The sequence below is a fragment of the Melanerpes formicivorus genome, unplaced genomic scaffold, assembly GCF_026170545.1.
Source record: "Melanerpes formicivorus ecotype bairdi unplaced genomic scaffold, bMelFor1.0.p_v2 SCAF_16, whole genome shotgun sequence".
In the NCBI taxonomy this organism is placed as follows: domain Eukaryota; kingdom Metazoa; phylum Chordata; class Aves; order Piciformes; family Picidae; genus Melanerpes; species Melanerpes formicivorus.
Window position 1 is genome coordinate 4,863,002 of NW_027142368.1, and position 15,807 is coordinate 4,878,808.

The 15,807-nt window shown below is 43.5% G+C and overlaps 1 protein-coding gene across 2 annotated transcripts; it reads left to right on the top strand.

The window, feature by feature from the left end:
* Positions 1-684: 684 nt before the first annotated feature.
* On the top strand, positions 685-9,709 carry ARL14EP (ADP ribosylation factor like GTPase 14 effector protein). 2 transcript variants are annotated; one of them, XM_068147841.1, is made up of 5 exons: positions 689-774; positions 1,515-1,661; positions 4,506-5,013; positions 6,533-6,663; positions 7,825-9,709. In XM_068147841.1, the coding sequence occupies exons 3-5, from the start codon at positions 4,591-4,593 to the stop codon at positions 8,051-8,053; spliced, it is 783 nt and encodes a 260-aa protein (XP_068003942.1). In that variant the 5' UTR covers positions 689-774; positions 1,515-1,661; positions 4,506-4,590; the 3' UTR covers positions 8,054-9,709. The 2 variants fall into 2 exon arrangements, with proteins under 2 accessions (XP_068003941.1, XP_068003942.1); XM_068147840.1 differs by lacking the exon at positions 1,515-1,661 and having other exon boundaries at positions 685-774.
* The last annotated feature ends 6,098 nt before the right edge of the window (positions 9,710-15,807 follow it).

Genomic DNA, 15,807 nt, shown 5'->3' on the forward strand with positions numbered 1-15,807 from the left:
TTGTTTGGGGTTTGTTTTTTATTACTACATAAGCTATAAAATACTAAACTTAAAGCAACTTGACAGCCAAATGCAACTTGAAGCCATGCCCTGTGGTCCCGCCCCTTGTTACTTGGGAGAACATCTTGCTCCAACCTCCTTCCAGGGAGTTGGAAGACGGCGTGAAGGCCTCCCCGAAACGTTATTTTCTCCAGGCCAAATAACCACAGTCCCCTCAGCAGCTCCTTATCAGACTTGTGCTCTAGACCCTTCACGAGTTTCGTTGCCTTTCCTTCCGTATTTTCACTTCCCTATCACCCAGCCGCGACTCCGGCGACACCGCCGCAGCCCGGCCGCCGCCTTCCCAGTCCCATCTGTGTCCAGGAGCGAGGACGCTGAAAATGAGCCTCCCTTCGGCCGCACCTAAGCCACCCCCGGGCGCCACGGCCCCCTCTCCCAGCGCAGGGGCACACGGCGCTCCGCCACTCCGGCACCCAGCGGGCACGCGCAGCGCCAGTTCCGCCCGGCGGCGCCATACGTCGCGCAGGAGCCCACGCTCGCCCACGTGAGCTGCGCACCGCCTCCTCCGCAGCGCCCGGTGGCGCCGCTGCGCGTCCCACGCCGGAAGTGCCGCTCGGGGCGCAGCGCTTCCGTTGCTCTACCGTGAGGCAGAGGGGCGGGCGAAGCGAAGAGCGGTTAATGGCTGCCTCAAGCAGCGCGGCTGTCGCTGGGGGAACGCGGAAGTCCCGTACTGGCGTCCCGGCGCAGCGGCGGAGGACAGTCGTAAGCGGCAAGGTACTGGGACGGTCTCCTGCTGCCCGATGGGTCGGGGCGCGCAGCTTACAGCGGGAAGGGCGAGCCACGGGCGGGGGGTGGGGGGGGGGGGAGCGGGGAGGGGGAAGGGTGTTCGGCTAGCGGGGGTAGGAGAAAGCAGGCCGCAACGGCACAGTGCCAGGTAGAGAGCCTTTTACGGGGGCACCGTCCCACCCTGGGTCGCGGGCGGGCCCGCAGCTCCCCTCCCGGCCTGCCCGCTGTCCTGGCAGGACATGTCCTGGCCGTCCTGGCAGGCTGGCCTGTGGGAGGTTAGCGCCCTGCGCAAAAGCACGCGAGCAGCCGAGCTTTCTGCTGGACTAACGCTTCTCAACACCTAGCCCTACCACCGTTCGGATAAGGGTCTGTCGTGCAGTCCTCTGCAGCTGCTGAACGTCCAGCGTAACGTATGCAGACATGGGGGCACAGGGGGTCACATCTGCAATTTCTGGACTGTGCTTTCCCTTCGGCTTCTAACCCAACGCTGCTAGTCTAAACTGTAGCGTCCTTCCTCCTTTGTTCCAACCGGCAGGAAGAAGCTAGAAAACTTACTGAACCTCTGCTAGTGCAGCAGGCTTACCGTGCACTAGTGCTTCAGTGTGCTGATCCTCACCGCTGCTTTCTGCTTTAGGTTATTGTGTTTGGTGCAGTAAGCACTAACGACTGATTTCAAAAGTGTGAGCCTTTGGTATTTGTTTTTTGATGCTCTCCTATTTCCATCAAAGTCGTCAAAGGCAAAAATATCCAAAGCCCTGCCTACTCCTCCCAGACAAAGGAAGAAATGCATCTGAAGCTTCTACCAAGAAATACAAATCAAGTGGATGAGATACATAACTTACAGCACCAGCACACTGTCATTTGAACAAACTGTGGTAATACACTTGATGCACTTTCCCTCTGTTCCATATAGTGATATTCCAGGTAGCATAGTCAAGCGTCAAAACAGATGCCTGCCCAAGATGGCAATTGTAATAAGTATTTCCTGGTTTACAGAGAAACAGCTTATTTAATTAGAATGTATTCCAGGAGTTCTGACTTCCAATGTAGCTCCCATTTTTGAAAATTCAGATCATCACTTTTATACAGACCTCACGAGCTTCCTCATTCACACACACAACCCCACCTTCCTCAGCAAGAATCAGTCAGAAGTGCATGTTCAGATATGCAGCAAGCTTGGTGCATAGCCTATCACAAGCTTCTTTGAATAGAGCTCTTTGGTGTTAGCTAAATGGCTGTTAAAGTGTTAACTGGGCTGCAGCGAGCTTTGGTTGCACACAGTTCCACTTACCTTGCTTGAAAGACAAAGTTTATAAACAAACAGTAAAAGATTAACTCTAAGTGTAGTGGTTCACTAAGGTGGCTACATCTGACAGATGGTCTCTTAAAAGAGTTTAAAAAAAATAGTAAAAAACAAAGTACCATGGTAAAAGTACATAAATTGGCAAAGGCACAGGAACTTTTATGTAGTAAAACTGAATACTCCAGGGCTCAGCAGGCACTATTGAGTTTTTAAAGACTTCCTTGACATCTACACTTTACTCCTTAGTTGTAGTATTTGGTGAAGACCTGAAAAGCTGTGCAGGGTCAAAACTCAAGGAGAGGTCTTAGAATACAGAAATTATAATGAAGAAGAGTTCAGCTAGCTTTACAACTTAGGGCTGGACTTCTAGGCATTAAATAGAGGATTTATGTTTTGCCCTGAGAACTCAGTGTTAAGTGTTAGAGTCCTTAAATCTGTCTGTGTTCAGATAAATTGGGGAAAAAGGCAAGTCTGCTTTCCTTTCAGAAGACAGACACCCTTTTGTGTGGGTTTTTTTTAAGTTCGGGTGCTTATAACATTGTGGCTCTACATTCAGGACTCTGCTTCTATTCTTGCTTTAAATTAAGTGTCCAAGCTATAGCATTCTTTAGACTTTTAAGGATTCTATGGTTGGAGCATTCTTAGGCTAAGACAACTTGTTTAACAATAATCATTCAGTTGTATTCAGTCCTGCCTTGAATCAAGTATAAAATTACACTTTAACACACCTATAGTGGCCTGGATATAGCCCAGTGTGTCATATTTGGATCATTTAAATTAGTAGGTGATAGCATGTCCTATGCAAGAGCTTTAAATTACTGTGTCTACAGTTTAGCATATGGGAGTGTGCTGTGTAATTGCTTCTGCTGGACACATGAGTTTCAGAAGAACCAAAGTATTACAATCAGGAGGATTTCTGCTGCAAAAATGCACCAGGCAGTGGCTAATAATTTTAAAAGCCTATTAACTTTTTATTCTTGTCAAACTTCATCCCAGACTTTCTATTGTACAACTTGCAATACTTTTCTTGATAAAGAAGAAAGTCATATTATCCCTGTTTAGTGGTTAGCACAAGTAAGTGTCATAGCTTAACCCCAGCCAGTAGCCAAGCACCACACAGCTGCTCAGTCACACCCCCCCCACCCCCCACAGTGGGATGAGATAGAGGACTGGAAGGGTAAAAATGTGAAACTTGTGGGCTGAGATAACAACAATTTGATAAAAGAATTTGTGTTTGGGTTTATGTAGAGAGATAAAATGTTATGAAGAAAACAGGAGAATGAAAGCCAAGAACAAGCAGTCCAAATGAAAACAATTGCCCAGTACCAACTAATGCCCAACCATTCCCCATGCAGCACACACGGCCCCTGCAAACCTCTCCCCACAGTTTTATTGATAAGTATGATATCATATGGTATGGAATATCCCTGTGTATATATAAAAAGGTCTACAAAGATGATTGGGGGACTGAAACAAATCTAATGAAAGAAGGCTGAGAGACCTGGGGCTCTTTAGCTTGGAAAGAGAAGACTGAGAGGGGATCTTGTCAATGCTTATCAGTATCTAAAGAGCAGGTGTCAAGAGGGGACAGACTTTTCATTGGTGCCCAGCAACAGGGCAAGGGTCAACAGACACAAACTTGGAATGCAGGAAGTGCCATCTGAACATGAAAACCTTCAAAAATGACAGAGCACTAGAACAGGCTGCCCCAGGAATGGAGTCTTTCCAAACACAACTGGATGCAGTCCTGTGCAGCCTGCTCTAGGCAAATCTGCATTAGGAGGAGAGTTGGAATAGATTATCTCCAGAGGCTCCTTTCAACCCCCACCTTTCTGTGATACCCCAGCAGTTTCTTGGAAAGGCTCAGGTTGATTCTGTGTGGTGACTTGCACCTCACAGACGAGATGCAGGAAAGCACTGTGTTGGGTGTGAATTGCTAATTCAGACATTCTGTGCAGCTTGCTTTCAACAGCTTTCTTTCCAAGAAACTACTTGGAAGCAGGATGGATGAATTGTTAAGCCACCAGCAGGCTCTTCCTGTGGGCCATCTTCGCAACTGGTCTTGACTAGCAGGGGTTGTGCCAAAAGAGAAGACCCTAGGAAACCAGTAGCCAAAGTAGGCTGCTGTCTGAACAATTCATCTACCATTGTACCTTGCTCCCAGATTCCTTTTGAGAAAGTAATGCTACTAAATATTTTGAATTGGTGCTTACTGTAGCTGGCAAAAAAATGCCTCTGAAGGAAGAAGACAAGATGCATGGTTTCATTCCAGAATTAAGTTCAGTGTATTTGCAGTCTTGTCTAGACTAGGAAGTTCTAATTAACATGTTTTTAAAATTACTTAAACCTAATCTGTCAAGCTTACAAATAAAAGGGTTTGCAGCACAAATCTGATTGATTTTAATGCTTTCTCTAGGGTGATCTTCATAGAGACTACTAAAGACTCCAGAGAATTCATTTTTAGGCAAAATAAGTGAAATAAGTTGGTCTAATAAAGTAAAATGGATCCTTGCTCAGTTGGAGTTCAGCTTCAAGCTCCCAATGAATGCCATAAGACCTATTATACCCGTCACACTGGCTTCAAGACTAAGCAAGATGTATCTTCATCTGACCTACTGTTACTTCAGCTTAGGACTGGAATAGCCCTTTCAGAGAGTGATACAATCTGCTTCCACCATGCAAAAATTTACATTGAAAGATTCGAAGACTTACAAAAATCATGCTGTGATCCCTTTAACATACACAGAAAGCTCTCAAAGAAAAGCTTGCGAGCAATTGACTTAGATGATGCAACTTTTCTAAGTGCCAAGTTTGGAAGACAGTTTGTACCTGGTTGGAAGCTTTGTCCCAAATGTATGCAGATAATAAACGGGAGCGCAGATGTTGAATCCGAAGAGCGCCAAAGAAGAAAACTTGATTCAGACGTATGTATATGGAACAGTTTCCCCCCCTAACTTCTCCAAGCTGTTGGAATTGGGCTTCATACAAGTCCTGTATAAAGAAGCTAAGGTTTTGGGTGTTGTTTTTAATAGCAATATGAAAGGGTGTAGTCTTTTAGATGCATGGGAATTTAGAGTACTTGAACGTTATTTGAGGACCATAGAGAAATATCCTCTCCCCTAATTAAATGTTGATAGCAAGTAACAGGACCGGAAGAAATGGTTACAAGCTGTGCCAGGAGAGGTTTAGGCTGAATATTTAAGACAAGGAGCCATGGATATAAGCTGCAGCACAGGAGGTTCCACCTCAACACAAGGGGAAACTTCTTTAAGGGTCACAGACCACTAGAACAGGCTCCCCAGAGAGGTTGTGCAGTCTCCCTCTCTGGACACTTTCACAGCCTGTCTGGATGTGTTCCTCTGTGACCTGAGCTAGATTGTATGGTCCTGCTCTGGCAGGAGGGTTGGACTTGATGATCTCTTTGGGTCCCTTCCAACCCCTGGCATCCTGTGGTCTTGTGATTAGGAAATACTTCACTGAAAGGGTTCTCAAACATTGGAATGATCTGCCCAGGGCAGTGGTGGAGCCATCATCCCATGGGGCATTCAAGTGTTCCTGTGGACCCGATGCTTAGGGACACAGTTTAGTGTTAAGCCTTCAGTGCTGGGTCAAGGGTTGGATTGGATGATCTTTGAGGTCTCTTCCAACCAGATGTATTCTCTGATTATGGCCTTTTAAAGTCCCCTGATTATGGCTACTAGGATGACTTATAACTCCTGAGTTTTGTATGAGTACCAGACTGTTGCTGGTATTACAAGCTGTTACTCAAACCTTGCAGTAAACCAGGCTGTTATGCTTAAAACTGAATGCTGCAATGTCTGCTTCTAAGGGTGTTGAGAGAACATTCTGGGTTAGTTTGAAAACAACCACCAAAAAAATCCACTTTCTCTAGAAGTTTGTTACTAAGTGAAGCTGCATTCAGGTGAATTAACTGCTGTTGTGGTGCCTGAGCTGTCAAGGCCTCGGTGTTTGTTCAGCCACAGTAATGAACTGGCGTGGGAGGGCAACACTGTTAAGTGCCAAGTTTGGAATACAGCTTGGACATTGTTGGGTGCCTTGCTCAAGACATGTGAGTAATTGGTAGAGGTTTGGGCAACCGAATCAGCAAGAGCTCATCCATATGTGTATGCCTAGCAACAAAGCAGAACTGCATTCCAGGAGCTGTTGCTCCTTCCAAGCCCCAGGGCTGCTGCCCAACTGTATTTTTCCATTACACATCAGTATGATTAAGAGATTGATAGGGGGTGAAATTCAAAAGCATTGCTTAAAACTATGAAGCTTGTATTGTTGGGGGGTTTGAGACTTCAGTTGTTTTTCCTGGGCAATTCAGTGCTTTAGAATTGAAGTCCATTTACCTGAGCTACTGCAACATACTGTCTGGACATGTTCTTATGGCAGTAGGTTGGTGTTTGTAATTAAATGAGATTGTCTGTCTTTGTTCAGGGGCGCACAGCTAAGGCTTTAAAGTCTCTACAGTTTGCTAATCCAGGACGACAGACTGAATTCACTCCCGAGACCAGTAAGAGGGAGAAAAGAAGGTTGCAAACAAAAAATGCAGCATTTAATTCAGACAGGTGAGCTGTTTCCTGTATTGACATTACCTTTCACTTCCAAATAAAATAGCCTTGATGGTCAGTGTCCCTTTCTGTCTGGATGGTTACAGGTTTATGGACTGCCTTTTTTAGTTTTGAGCATTCTTAGGGATCACTTATTACTGAGACAGAAGATGAAGCATTAGCATACAGTCCATACTTAAGGCAATAAACTGAATCAAAACTAGATCAAGTAAACCACACTTAAAATACTGGAGTTGTCAGCTTTCAGCAGAGTCAGTAATTACACTTTCCCAACAAAAGTTAGGACCTCACCTTCCTTTTAAAAAAGTTAAGTTTGGACCAATTCATTCTTGTCCTTATAGGAGATTAATAGAAATCCCAGCTTTAATTAGTCATACAATATTTGTTAAAACATGCAAGAAAGATCACATTAGTGTCTTCCCCCTGCACTCTACCTAAATTTAACCTTACAGGACAGAACCAGGTACTAGGTGTAGCTCACCAGCTACGTATCCTTTTCCCATTTTTGTTTCTTGTACTCAGTTTGGGCACAAGTAGCAACCAGGGAACTTCTGTTCAGGTGTTAGGAAGACCTCTTCTATGTATACAGTAAAATGCTGTGTCCAAAGTGTTGAGCATGTCTGACATTAAAACTATTCAGAACTCAACTAGATGCAGCCCTAAACAACTTAGAGTTGACCCAGCTTTGAGCAGGGGGTCAGAGTGATTTCCAGAGGTCCAAGCGGACCTCTAGAGAGAAGGGTAATGATAAAAGCGTTAAAAATATAGTTCTAAATTAAGCTGTGTGCACACTAAATGATTCTAAGTGACTTCCCTTGTGTTACAGCTATGTGTACAGAAAAGTAAATTAAGGGAGCATTTTGCATCATCCAAAAGGTTATCTGAGCTTTACATCACATAGCTGAGATTCCTAAGTGCTTGAGTGACTGTGCTGTTGAAGAAATAAAGCCTTCTCGGTCTTGAAATGATTTCAGAGGCACTAATGTAGAGATACATTTAGGACTGAGAAGTGTTGTGAAACACAGTAACATAAATCCCTCTCTTAAATTAAGAGTGTTAAAATGAACTGACAAAAGCAAACTTCTATGCACAGCTCTCAGCATCTTTGTGTGGGTGGGCTTTTTGATGTGGAAATAACTACTGTTTTTCATTACACAGGCAAGTTATACCGGCCAAGAGTAAAGTCTACGATAGCCAGGGACTGCTGCTTTACAGTGGGATGGACCTCTGTGATTGTCTTGATGAAGACTGCCTGGGATGTTTCTATGCTTGCCCCAAGTGTGGCTCCAACAAGTGCGGAGCTGAGTGTCGCTGCGACCGCAAGTGGCTCTATGAGCAAATTGAGATAGAAGGAGGAGAAATCATTAAAAACAAGCACGTTGGTTAGCACATGCCCACATTTCCCCATGCTTTGTGTAAACACTGCACCTTCCTTTGGTGGTTTCAAGAAAGCCACTGGAATTTATCACAATGCACATGATTAAGTGTGCTCGCTTCTGCATTCACTTTCATTGTGGAAATTGTAATCACTGTCTTTTCACGCTTCATTCTACCTTATACTCATCCAAGTAAGTGTTCAGTGAACAGTCTTTCATTGTATTTAAGTCTAAGGTGCTGAATATGTGTGATGCATCCTGAGCCACTAGCATTTCATATGCTGTTTTAGTGATTGTACTATCTTCATATATCCCTCCTTTTTTTCCCCCCTCTGGTTCAGGATCTTGTGGGTTTGAATCTGTCATATGGAACACTGTAAAGATTCTTAGTGAATTTACATGCAGTATTAGTAAAGCTCTCTCAGTATTAATAGAGAGTGCTGTACCTTCCATGTATTGTTCCTGCTGCATCTGAAAAATTCAATCCTCTTCACTTAAAATGGATTCAAAGACACTTAGGAGTTCAGATCTTATCCAAAGTTACTGGGATTTGAGAGCAAGTTGTCCATACGAATTGAAACCTCACTGTTTAAAATGATACTGAATTGTCAAGGGACTGAAAAACACATGGAAGTATTTAGTTATGGTATTGGTTTGTTAGTTTCTGTCTCACAGCTGGAACAATTTTGCAGTATTTGTTACCATTCTGTATTTGGACTGGAACTTCAACAGCCTTCTCCTCATCTTTTTTTACTTGTTTTTAAGGTAAAGGTTTACATGCAACTAAAATAAATATGAATGAGCCAGCTCCTAAATGCAGACTGCTAGAAAAATAAAAACAACCACCAGAACTGAGTTAAATTGAAATCTTGGATGCATTATGTATCCTCAGAATAAAAATAAAAACTTAGAATAGAGCAATATTTATGGAAGAGAGGATTTCTAATTGACAGCTTTGTAACACTGTTACTCGGAATTTTCGTTGTGTTTTGGATAAATTTCCTATTTTTGTGATAAACTTTGCATGCTTGTTGGGTCACATTTGTTCAATAACACTTTTAACTCCTGTTTTCTGAAGCCTTACTTGGTAAACTTCTATATCCTTACTATTTAAAGTGTTTTTTGGTGAGAGTTACAAAGGTTGCTTTGCCAAAATGCAACGTTATGCTTTGGATTGTGCTGACATCTGCTGGTCCTACTGAAGCATCAACTTGTACATTTTTATTACATCTGTGAAAATAACCAGACTTGGTTTTGGCTAGGGCATTGGCTCTTTTTCCAGTGGACTTCTCTTTCATGGGCCTTGGATTCCAGCCACACTTATTACAAGAACCATCACGTGAGTTTATTCATGGAGAGCATCATGCTCCAGACAGCAACACCACAACTGAGCTGTAGCCTCAGCTTCCCTCACGTGCAGATGGCATTCGCTGCATCTCCCTTTGTGGACTACAGAGCATGCTTATCCTGACACAGCAATTAATTTTGTGTGCTTGATCCTAGAAACTCTAATCTCTTCAGCAGCCTTTTTGAATCAGATAAAATAAGGAGATCACTATGAAAGTGTGAGGGGGAAAAAGCAGGTCACATCATTCTTATGTGTTCATACTTTCTAAGTTAGACCTACACTGCTAACTGATTTTTGAATAAAAAGGCTTCCAACTGTTTGATGTGTGTGACTTCTTAAGCCAGTTAGACTTTGGATTCAGTAACTGGTATAGCATTTCACTGAAATGAAATGCAAATCCCCTGTACCTTAAATTGCCTAGAGCATCCCAATATTAGAAGTAGGTATCTCCATCTGCATTAAGTCTCTGGACAGTCAGTATAGTCAGTGTCACTGTACAGATTCACTAGCAGGGAGCACTTTCCCAAAGAAATGTCAAAACCAGTCTCAACTGGTTTGTTTTCCTCTAAAGTCAGTAACATTTTGGTTCATGTTTGTGTCTCAGTAAATGCTGACTTCCAACACTTTTCAACTGATACCTTGGTGGAATAGAGGAGGTGCAGACATGCAGTAGCTTGTCCTGCAGGAGCCAGATAAATTTTACCCAATTCTTCATCAAACTTCTCAGCTTTATTTGCCTTTATACTGCCATCTGACTAGGCAGTATCATGCTAATGGCAACTTCATTTCAACAGGCTGAGCAGTTCTCTCCCGAGTTTAAATTGCACATGCATTTAAATCCTATTAATAGTAGAGAAATCCTAGTAAGAGAGAAGCATTTTATGAAAAATCCTACTCTAGTAGAGAAATCCTACTAACAGTAAAGGAACGTTTGATTAAAAGGGTTATACTTTATTTTACAGCTCTTTAATTACAAGTTGCATCTAATATCCACCAATGTGGAAGCCATAGCCTGAGCTGTTCTTACATTCATTCACTGCAATGAGATCTCAAATGAACAGCTCACCACTAAGCACCTGTTTTAAAAACACTAGGGAAGTGTGAATGGCTGCAATTAAAACTGTCCACTTCACTCTCTAGGGTTTTTTGTTTGAAACTTTAGCCAGCTCTGAAAGAGGGGGTTTCTATTTTTAAACGTTCCTCGTACCCAGCAGAGGGCATCAGCTTACTGCAAACCTGACCATGAACTCCTGCTGCACCTCTGAATAGATGCATCTCCGGTCCTCCAAGCAGAGGGGGATTCAACATGTCCGGAAATCGATTTCAGGACGAGAGAGGCATTGCCCACGTTTGTGAGGCTGAGACATAGCAGATTCGAGTACAATATCAGCACTTAAGATAAATTGATTTACTTTTGGATCTTTATAAAAGCTTCTTACCCAGCCACCCCCCTGCCCCAAACATCTTACTGATTGTTAGTTCTTCCAGTAGAGATCAACCCAGTTTTTACAAATACATGTGCTATTAATAGTTTTCACTATAAAACCTTGCTTTACAGCTTATGCCTGAACTGTCCTTTAGAAATTCAGTAATAGGCAGCCAAGAAACACTCACAGCAGAGTCCTGCACTTGTTAACAAAACAGGAAGCTTAGACCTCTGACATCCACACTTGTGCTACTGCCAGTGTGCAATGCCCAGCCGAAAAAACACATATGACCCCTTTCCCAGGCAAAAAGGTGAAATAATCTGGAGCATTTTACCAGACCAGCTGCAAGCAAAAGAGGCCTAGCATGAATTATGGTAGAACAGGGTGGGGAAAGACAAGAGGGGCAACTAGGGTGGGAAAGACTCCCTCCATCTCCCACTGTGTGGAAAAGTCTCCTAATTCTTCTCTTCTGCTAGCTTCCTTTAGCAGCCTTTCATACGGACTCACCAGCAAGTTAAATCTGTATAGCACACGAAATGACTTGCCCTTCTAGGATCTAGTTAGGGCAATAAGAACAACTAGTGCAATAAACTCTCTTCTCCTTCTCACCCACAGGTGACAGCACTGTCAGCTAGAACCTCCTGAAAGTAAACTGATTTAGTGCCTGTGCAGAGCCCCAGTCTGCAACTAGAAGTAAAAGCAATTCTCTTCTGCCACCTGATTTTCTCCTTGTTATTCTTCCTTTTTTCTTGCATTTCAGTTGGTAGTTCTACTGCTTTAAAGTGATCCTTTTAGCTACTAAATTAATACCATGAAGCAATGTTAATTTACCTACTAAAAAAGAAAGATAGTCAAGAGTAAGTACCAGCTAAGCATCACAAGCAAACCACGTAGCAGAGCCATCAGAACTTCAAAATACACCAAAGATAAACCACTGGGATCCTATTTAATTCACAGTTCTTAAGATCACCTAAGAAATTCAAATTAGGGGGTCAAAGTGCGCTCTCCAGAGCCCAGCCTAGATGGAGAAGAAACAAGAATCTTAATCTAGTGTATATATAAAGACCACAGAGTTAATCCATTAACATTAACTACTTTGCTCAAAGGTAGAGAATCAGAGTTTAGCAACTTCCATTAGCAAAGCAGGTTTCCTAAATTCAGTATTTCTTATTCTAGGTTCAGCAGTTCTAGGAGTACCTGGTAATCCAGAATGAGTTTTCTCCTCAGTTCTTTCCTGGTGCAAGCTTGTAACACATAAACAACCAAAGAAAAAGAAACAAACATAAAAATCCCCACCATCAAACCTCTGAACTGCTCCTTTACTTCTGTTTTATAGTATAGCAGAGCTCTGGCAGGTGACTTCCTTGGCAGTTTCCAATCAGATCCTACCAGCTGACTTCAATGTTGCTGCAACCTTTCTGCTGACAACCAGCTCTTCTTAATAGCTATTAATTAAAGTGACTATATTCCTATTTGGTTTTCAGTTATCTTTGTGCTGCTTCCTGGGAGTTTCATATCCTTCTGCAGTATGCCTGACCTCAAGCCAGACTCCTTAAATCATACAGGCTCCACAGATCATCAGTGAGGGCACCCCGAATCTCAGCTACACTTTTCCATCAAACCAATTTGTCTGTTTTCCACTGGTAATAGCAAGCAGGTGGTGTAAGCAATCAGAATGGATTCGTTTGAACCTCTCCAAAAGCAGCTGAGAAAGAAGGTGCAAACCCACTTTTCTCCCCCAGTGCATGGTTGGGTGAAGGGGAACACAGTTTCATTGACTTTTGTTGACCTTAACAACTATTCATTAGTTAACTGGAAGGCTGGAAATTATCCATCTGCTGCTTCTGCTTCAGTGTAACCTGAAAAGCCCATTCATCACTCAATTACAGCTGGTAGCTGCCTTAGTATTATGATACCACCATGTGCAGCAGAGAGCTGTCCTGGAGAAACAGCTCTATCCCCCTCTCTTTCCCTCTGACTCCACTAATTTTCACCATATTATTTTTTTTCTTTTAAGTGAGTTGAAAACCCTTGCCTACCATGCAGCACTGGTTGATGATGCTTCTCACATGTCAGAAATTGCTACTGACATTTCAATTTTGCTTTATTTTTCCCTCTGCTTTGATGGTATTCTAGAGCACATTTATATTTGAATAAAAAGCAAATAGCGCATGTCAGAGCACGCATCAGGGAATGCCAAATTGTTTCTTTTCCCATTACACCTCCATTTCAAACAGGGTAATGCAATTAGAAGATAATTACTAGAAGTGCAAAGCCAAGGTTATGCTCAGAAATGGTTACCCTTTCGCTTCCAAGTCCTGTCTTACCAAATAAAACATTCCTGTGGGGCAGGTTACTCTGCGTATCTGCAGTTGTCCAGAAGAAATCACATGTCCAGCACTACTAGCAGAGTGGCTCTTTGTGTATAAATGACCATATTATGAAATGAGAGAAACCTGGGTGGCTCTATCATGGATTGATAATGGCATCAATTCACTTCAGGATAGAATATTGACACCATATTGGTAGTGGTTTACAGGCAGTATCATAAAACGCTTTTACATAGTAGTCATGGCAAACTCCTGTTATTTTCTCAGTACTGAGTTGTAGCTTGAGTTCTTATTTCTTTGATAAGCTCTCAGCAATAAAATAGAGAAGAAAAAATAATCACCCCCATGCTTTGTTAGGTGGTTACTGAGCACATTTAGCCCAGCACTCCAGGGCAGCCACAAGAACCAGGCAAGGTTTTCTCGCCAGCAGAAGGGATTTGGTGTGGCAGCAAGCTGCAAAGCAGAGCCTTCAGTCCCCAATTGAAAGTTCAGCCCACCAGGGAGGTGCAGAAATCTTCTGCTGTGATAGATGGATCCAGAACTCCATTGCAGCCCTGCAGCAACCCAACCAAACTGATGCCAGTGGCATAGCTTCAGGTTGTTATTTCCAGTTGATGAACCAAACCTGAGCTGAATCATAGAATCAATAAGGTTGGAAGAGACCTCAAAGATCATAAAGTCCAACCTGTCACCCAAGACCTCATGACTACTAAACCATGGCAGCAAGTGCCATGTCCAATCCCCTCCTGAAAAACCTCCAGGGATGGTGACTCCACCACCTCCCTGGGCAGCCCATTCCCACAGCTAACAACTCTTTCTGTGAAGAACTTTCTCCTCACCTCAAGCCTAAATGTTCATACTGCATCCCAAGAGGGGACCTTCAGCTGTCTGCAAGACTATGTTCAGTCCTTTCAGATGTCAGATCTACCTGGGCAGTTTGAAGAACTGCCAGAGGGGACTTTCTGCCTTCCTGCATCCTCCTGTGCCCAAGCACGATAGATCTGAGCCCACTGGTCTAACCTAGAGAGGGATTTTGGAGTATCATGGAACTATAAAATCATTTAAGTTGGAAAAGACCTTTAAGATCATGGAGTCCAACCATTAACCCAGCACTCCTAAATCCACCACTAAACCATGTCCTTCAGCACCACATCCACACATCTTCTAAATACCTCCAGGGATGGTGACTTCACCACTTCCCTGGGCAGCCTCTTTCAGTTCTTGACAACCTTCTCTATGAAGACATTTTTCCTAATATCCAACCCAAACCTCCCCTGGCACAACTTGGTGCTGCTTCTTCTTGTCCTGTTACTTGGGAGAACAGGCCAACCCCCACCTCACTCCAACCATGTTTCAGGGAGTTGTAGAAAGTGAGATAGTCTTCCCTCCGCCTCCTTTTACTCCAAAGGGAACAATCCCAGAATCCCCTCCCCTGCAGAGGGAGTTTCCCTCTACGGTTTGGCTCTGTCCCAGAAGGAGTGGGGAGCCAGGTTTCAAAAGTTGAGAATTCATTTTTCAGAGCTGCTTTCACCTCTGTGTGCAAAAATACAGCATTGCTGTACCCCAGCTCATTCTTGGGGTTCCTTCAGTGGGAGGCCAGCGACAGAACTTCAAGCTGCCTGAATTACTGAGAGCAAAATATTACTTTCTCATGTCACAAGCATACATCAGTAACTAGCATGAAGCAATTTGCACTGCCCTTTGTCAGCCCTCTGTCACTCCCAGTGCCCTAGGGAACAGGTTTTTTTGGTTGGTCTCAGAGAAGTCTAAAGGGGGATCTTAAGGCAGCCACTAACTATGGGAGAGGTAGTTATAAAGGTGAGAGTGCTTCAGAATTTATTCAGATAGAATCACTACTTCCACCCTTAAAAGTATGAAGTCAGTGGAAAAACCCTGCCTTTTTGCAGGAGCATATCTCCAGGAGCCTGCTGGTATAAGGCTGGAGGTCACAAATCATTAGTAAGGTTTTGCCAAGCTGTTTTATGTAAGTGCATGAAATAAACCAGCAATCCTTGACTATTAGCTGCTTTATTTGACTGGTAATAGTGCCTAAAAGGGGCTGAGACTCCAATTTGCTCCACTTGGAACTGCTGCTTGCTGTGAGAGTACAGAGCCTCAGTTTCAATGCGAGTTTCAGTGGGACAGTGTCTGAGTCTTGATCCTGCATTGTTTGTCTTGAACTTTTTAAGGAGGTGGCTGACAGACAATGTAAACTAAACACAAACTCCTCAATGGGAGAAAGACTTAATTTAGTAACTGCTCTCTTGGTTGAAGAACGCAGTGTCTGTAACTGAGCACACTGCTTTCCTCTGCTGGAACACCCCCAAACTCAGGATACCTTCTCAGCAACCAGCTGCGGAGCCCTGGGGAGCCACACACCTGAGATAACCTCGAGAAGGTTTTAACAACTGCCAACCTTTTAACGGCAGAGAATTACTTTGGTGCCTACAAGTTCTCTGGACAAAAAGAGAAACCCAGCAAGATTACCAGGCAGAGACTGCTCTGTGGAAGCTGCAGTCTTTCAAGTGAAGGAGTAAGTTCAAGAGAGGGCTGACTGGAGGGGAAGAGCTGGGAAGGGACACAGCCACAGCTGTTAATTCCCTTGGGCTCCTCTAATGAGAAACCAGAAGGTGAGGCTGAATGCATAGCTTATTTGTTTC

Excerpts from the sequence above, each read along its gene's own strand:
- ARL14EP (XM_068147840.1), top strand. The coding sequence starts at position 4,591 with ATGGATCCTTGCTCAGTTGGAGTTCAGCTTCAAGCTCCCAATGAATGC. Across the intron at positions 5,014-6,532 it reads GAAGAAAACTTGATTCAGAC|GGGCGCACAGCTAAGGCTTT; the intron begins GTATGTATATGG and ends GTCTTTGTTCAG. Across the intron at positions 6,664-7,824 it reads GCAGCATTTAATTCAGACAG|GCAAGTTATACCGGCCAAGA; the intron begins GTGAGCTGTTTC and ends TTCATTACACAG.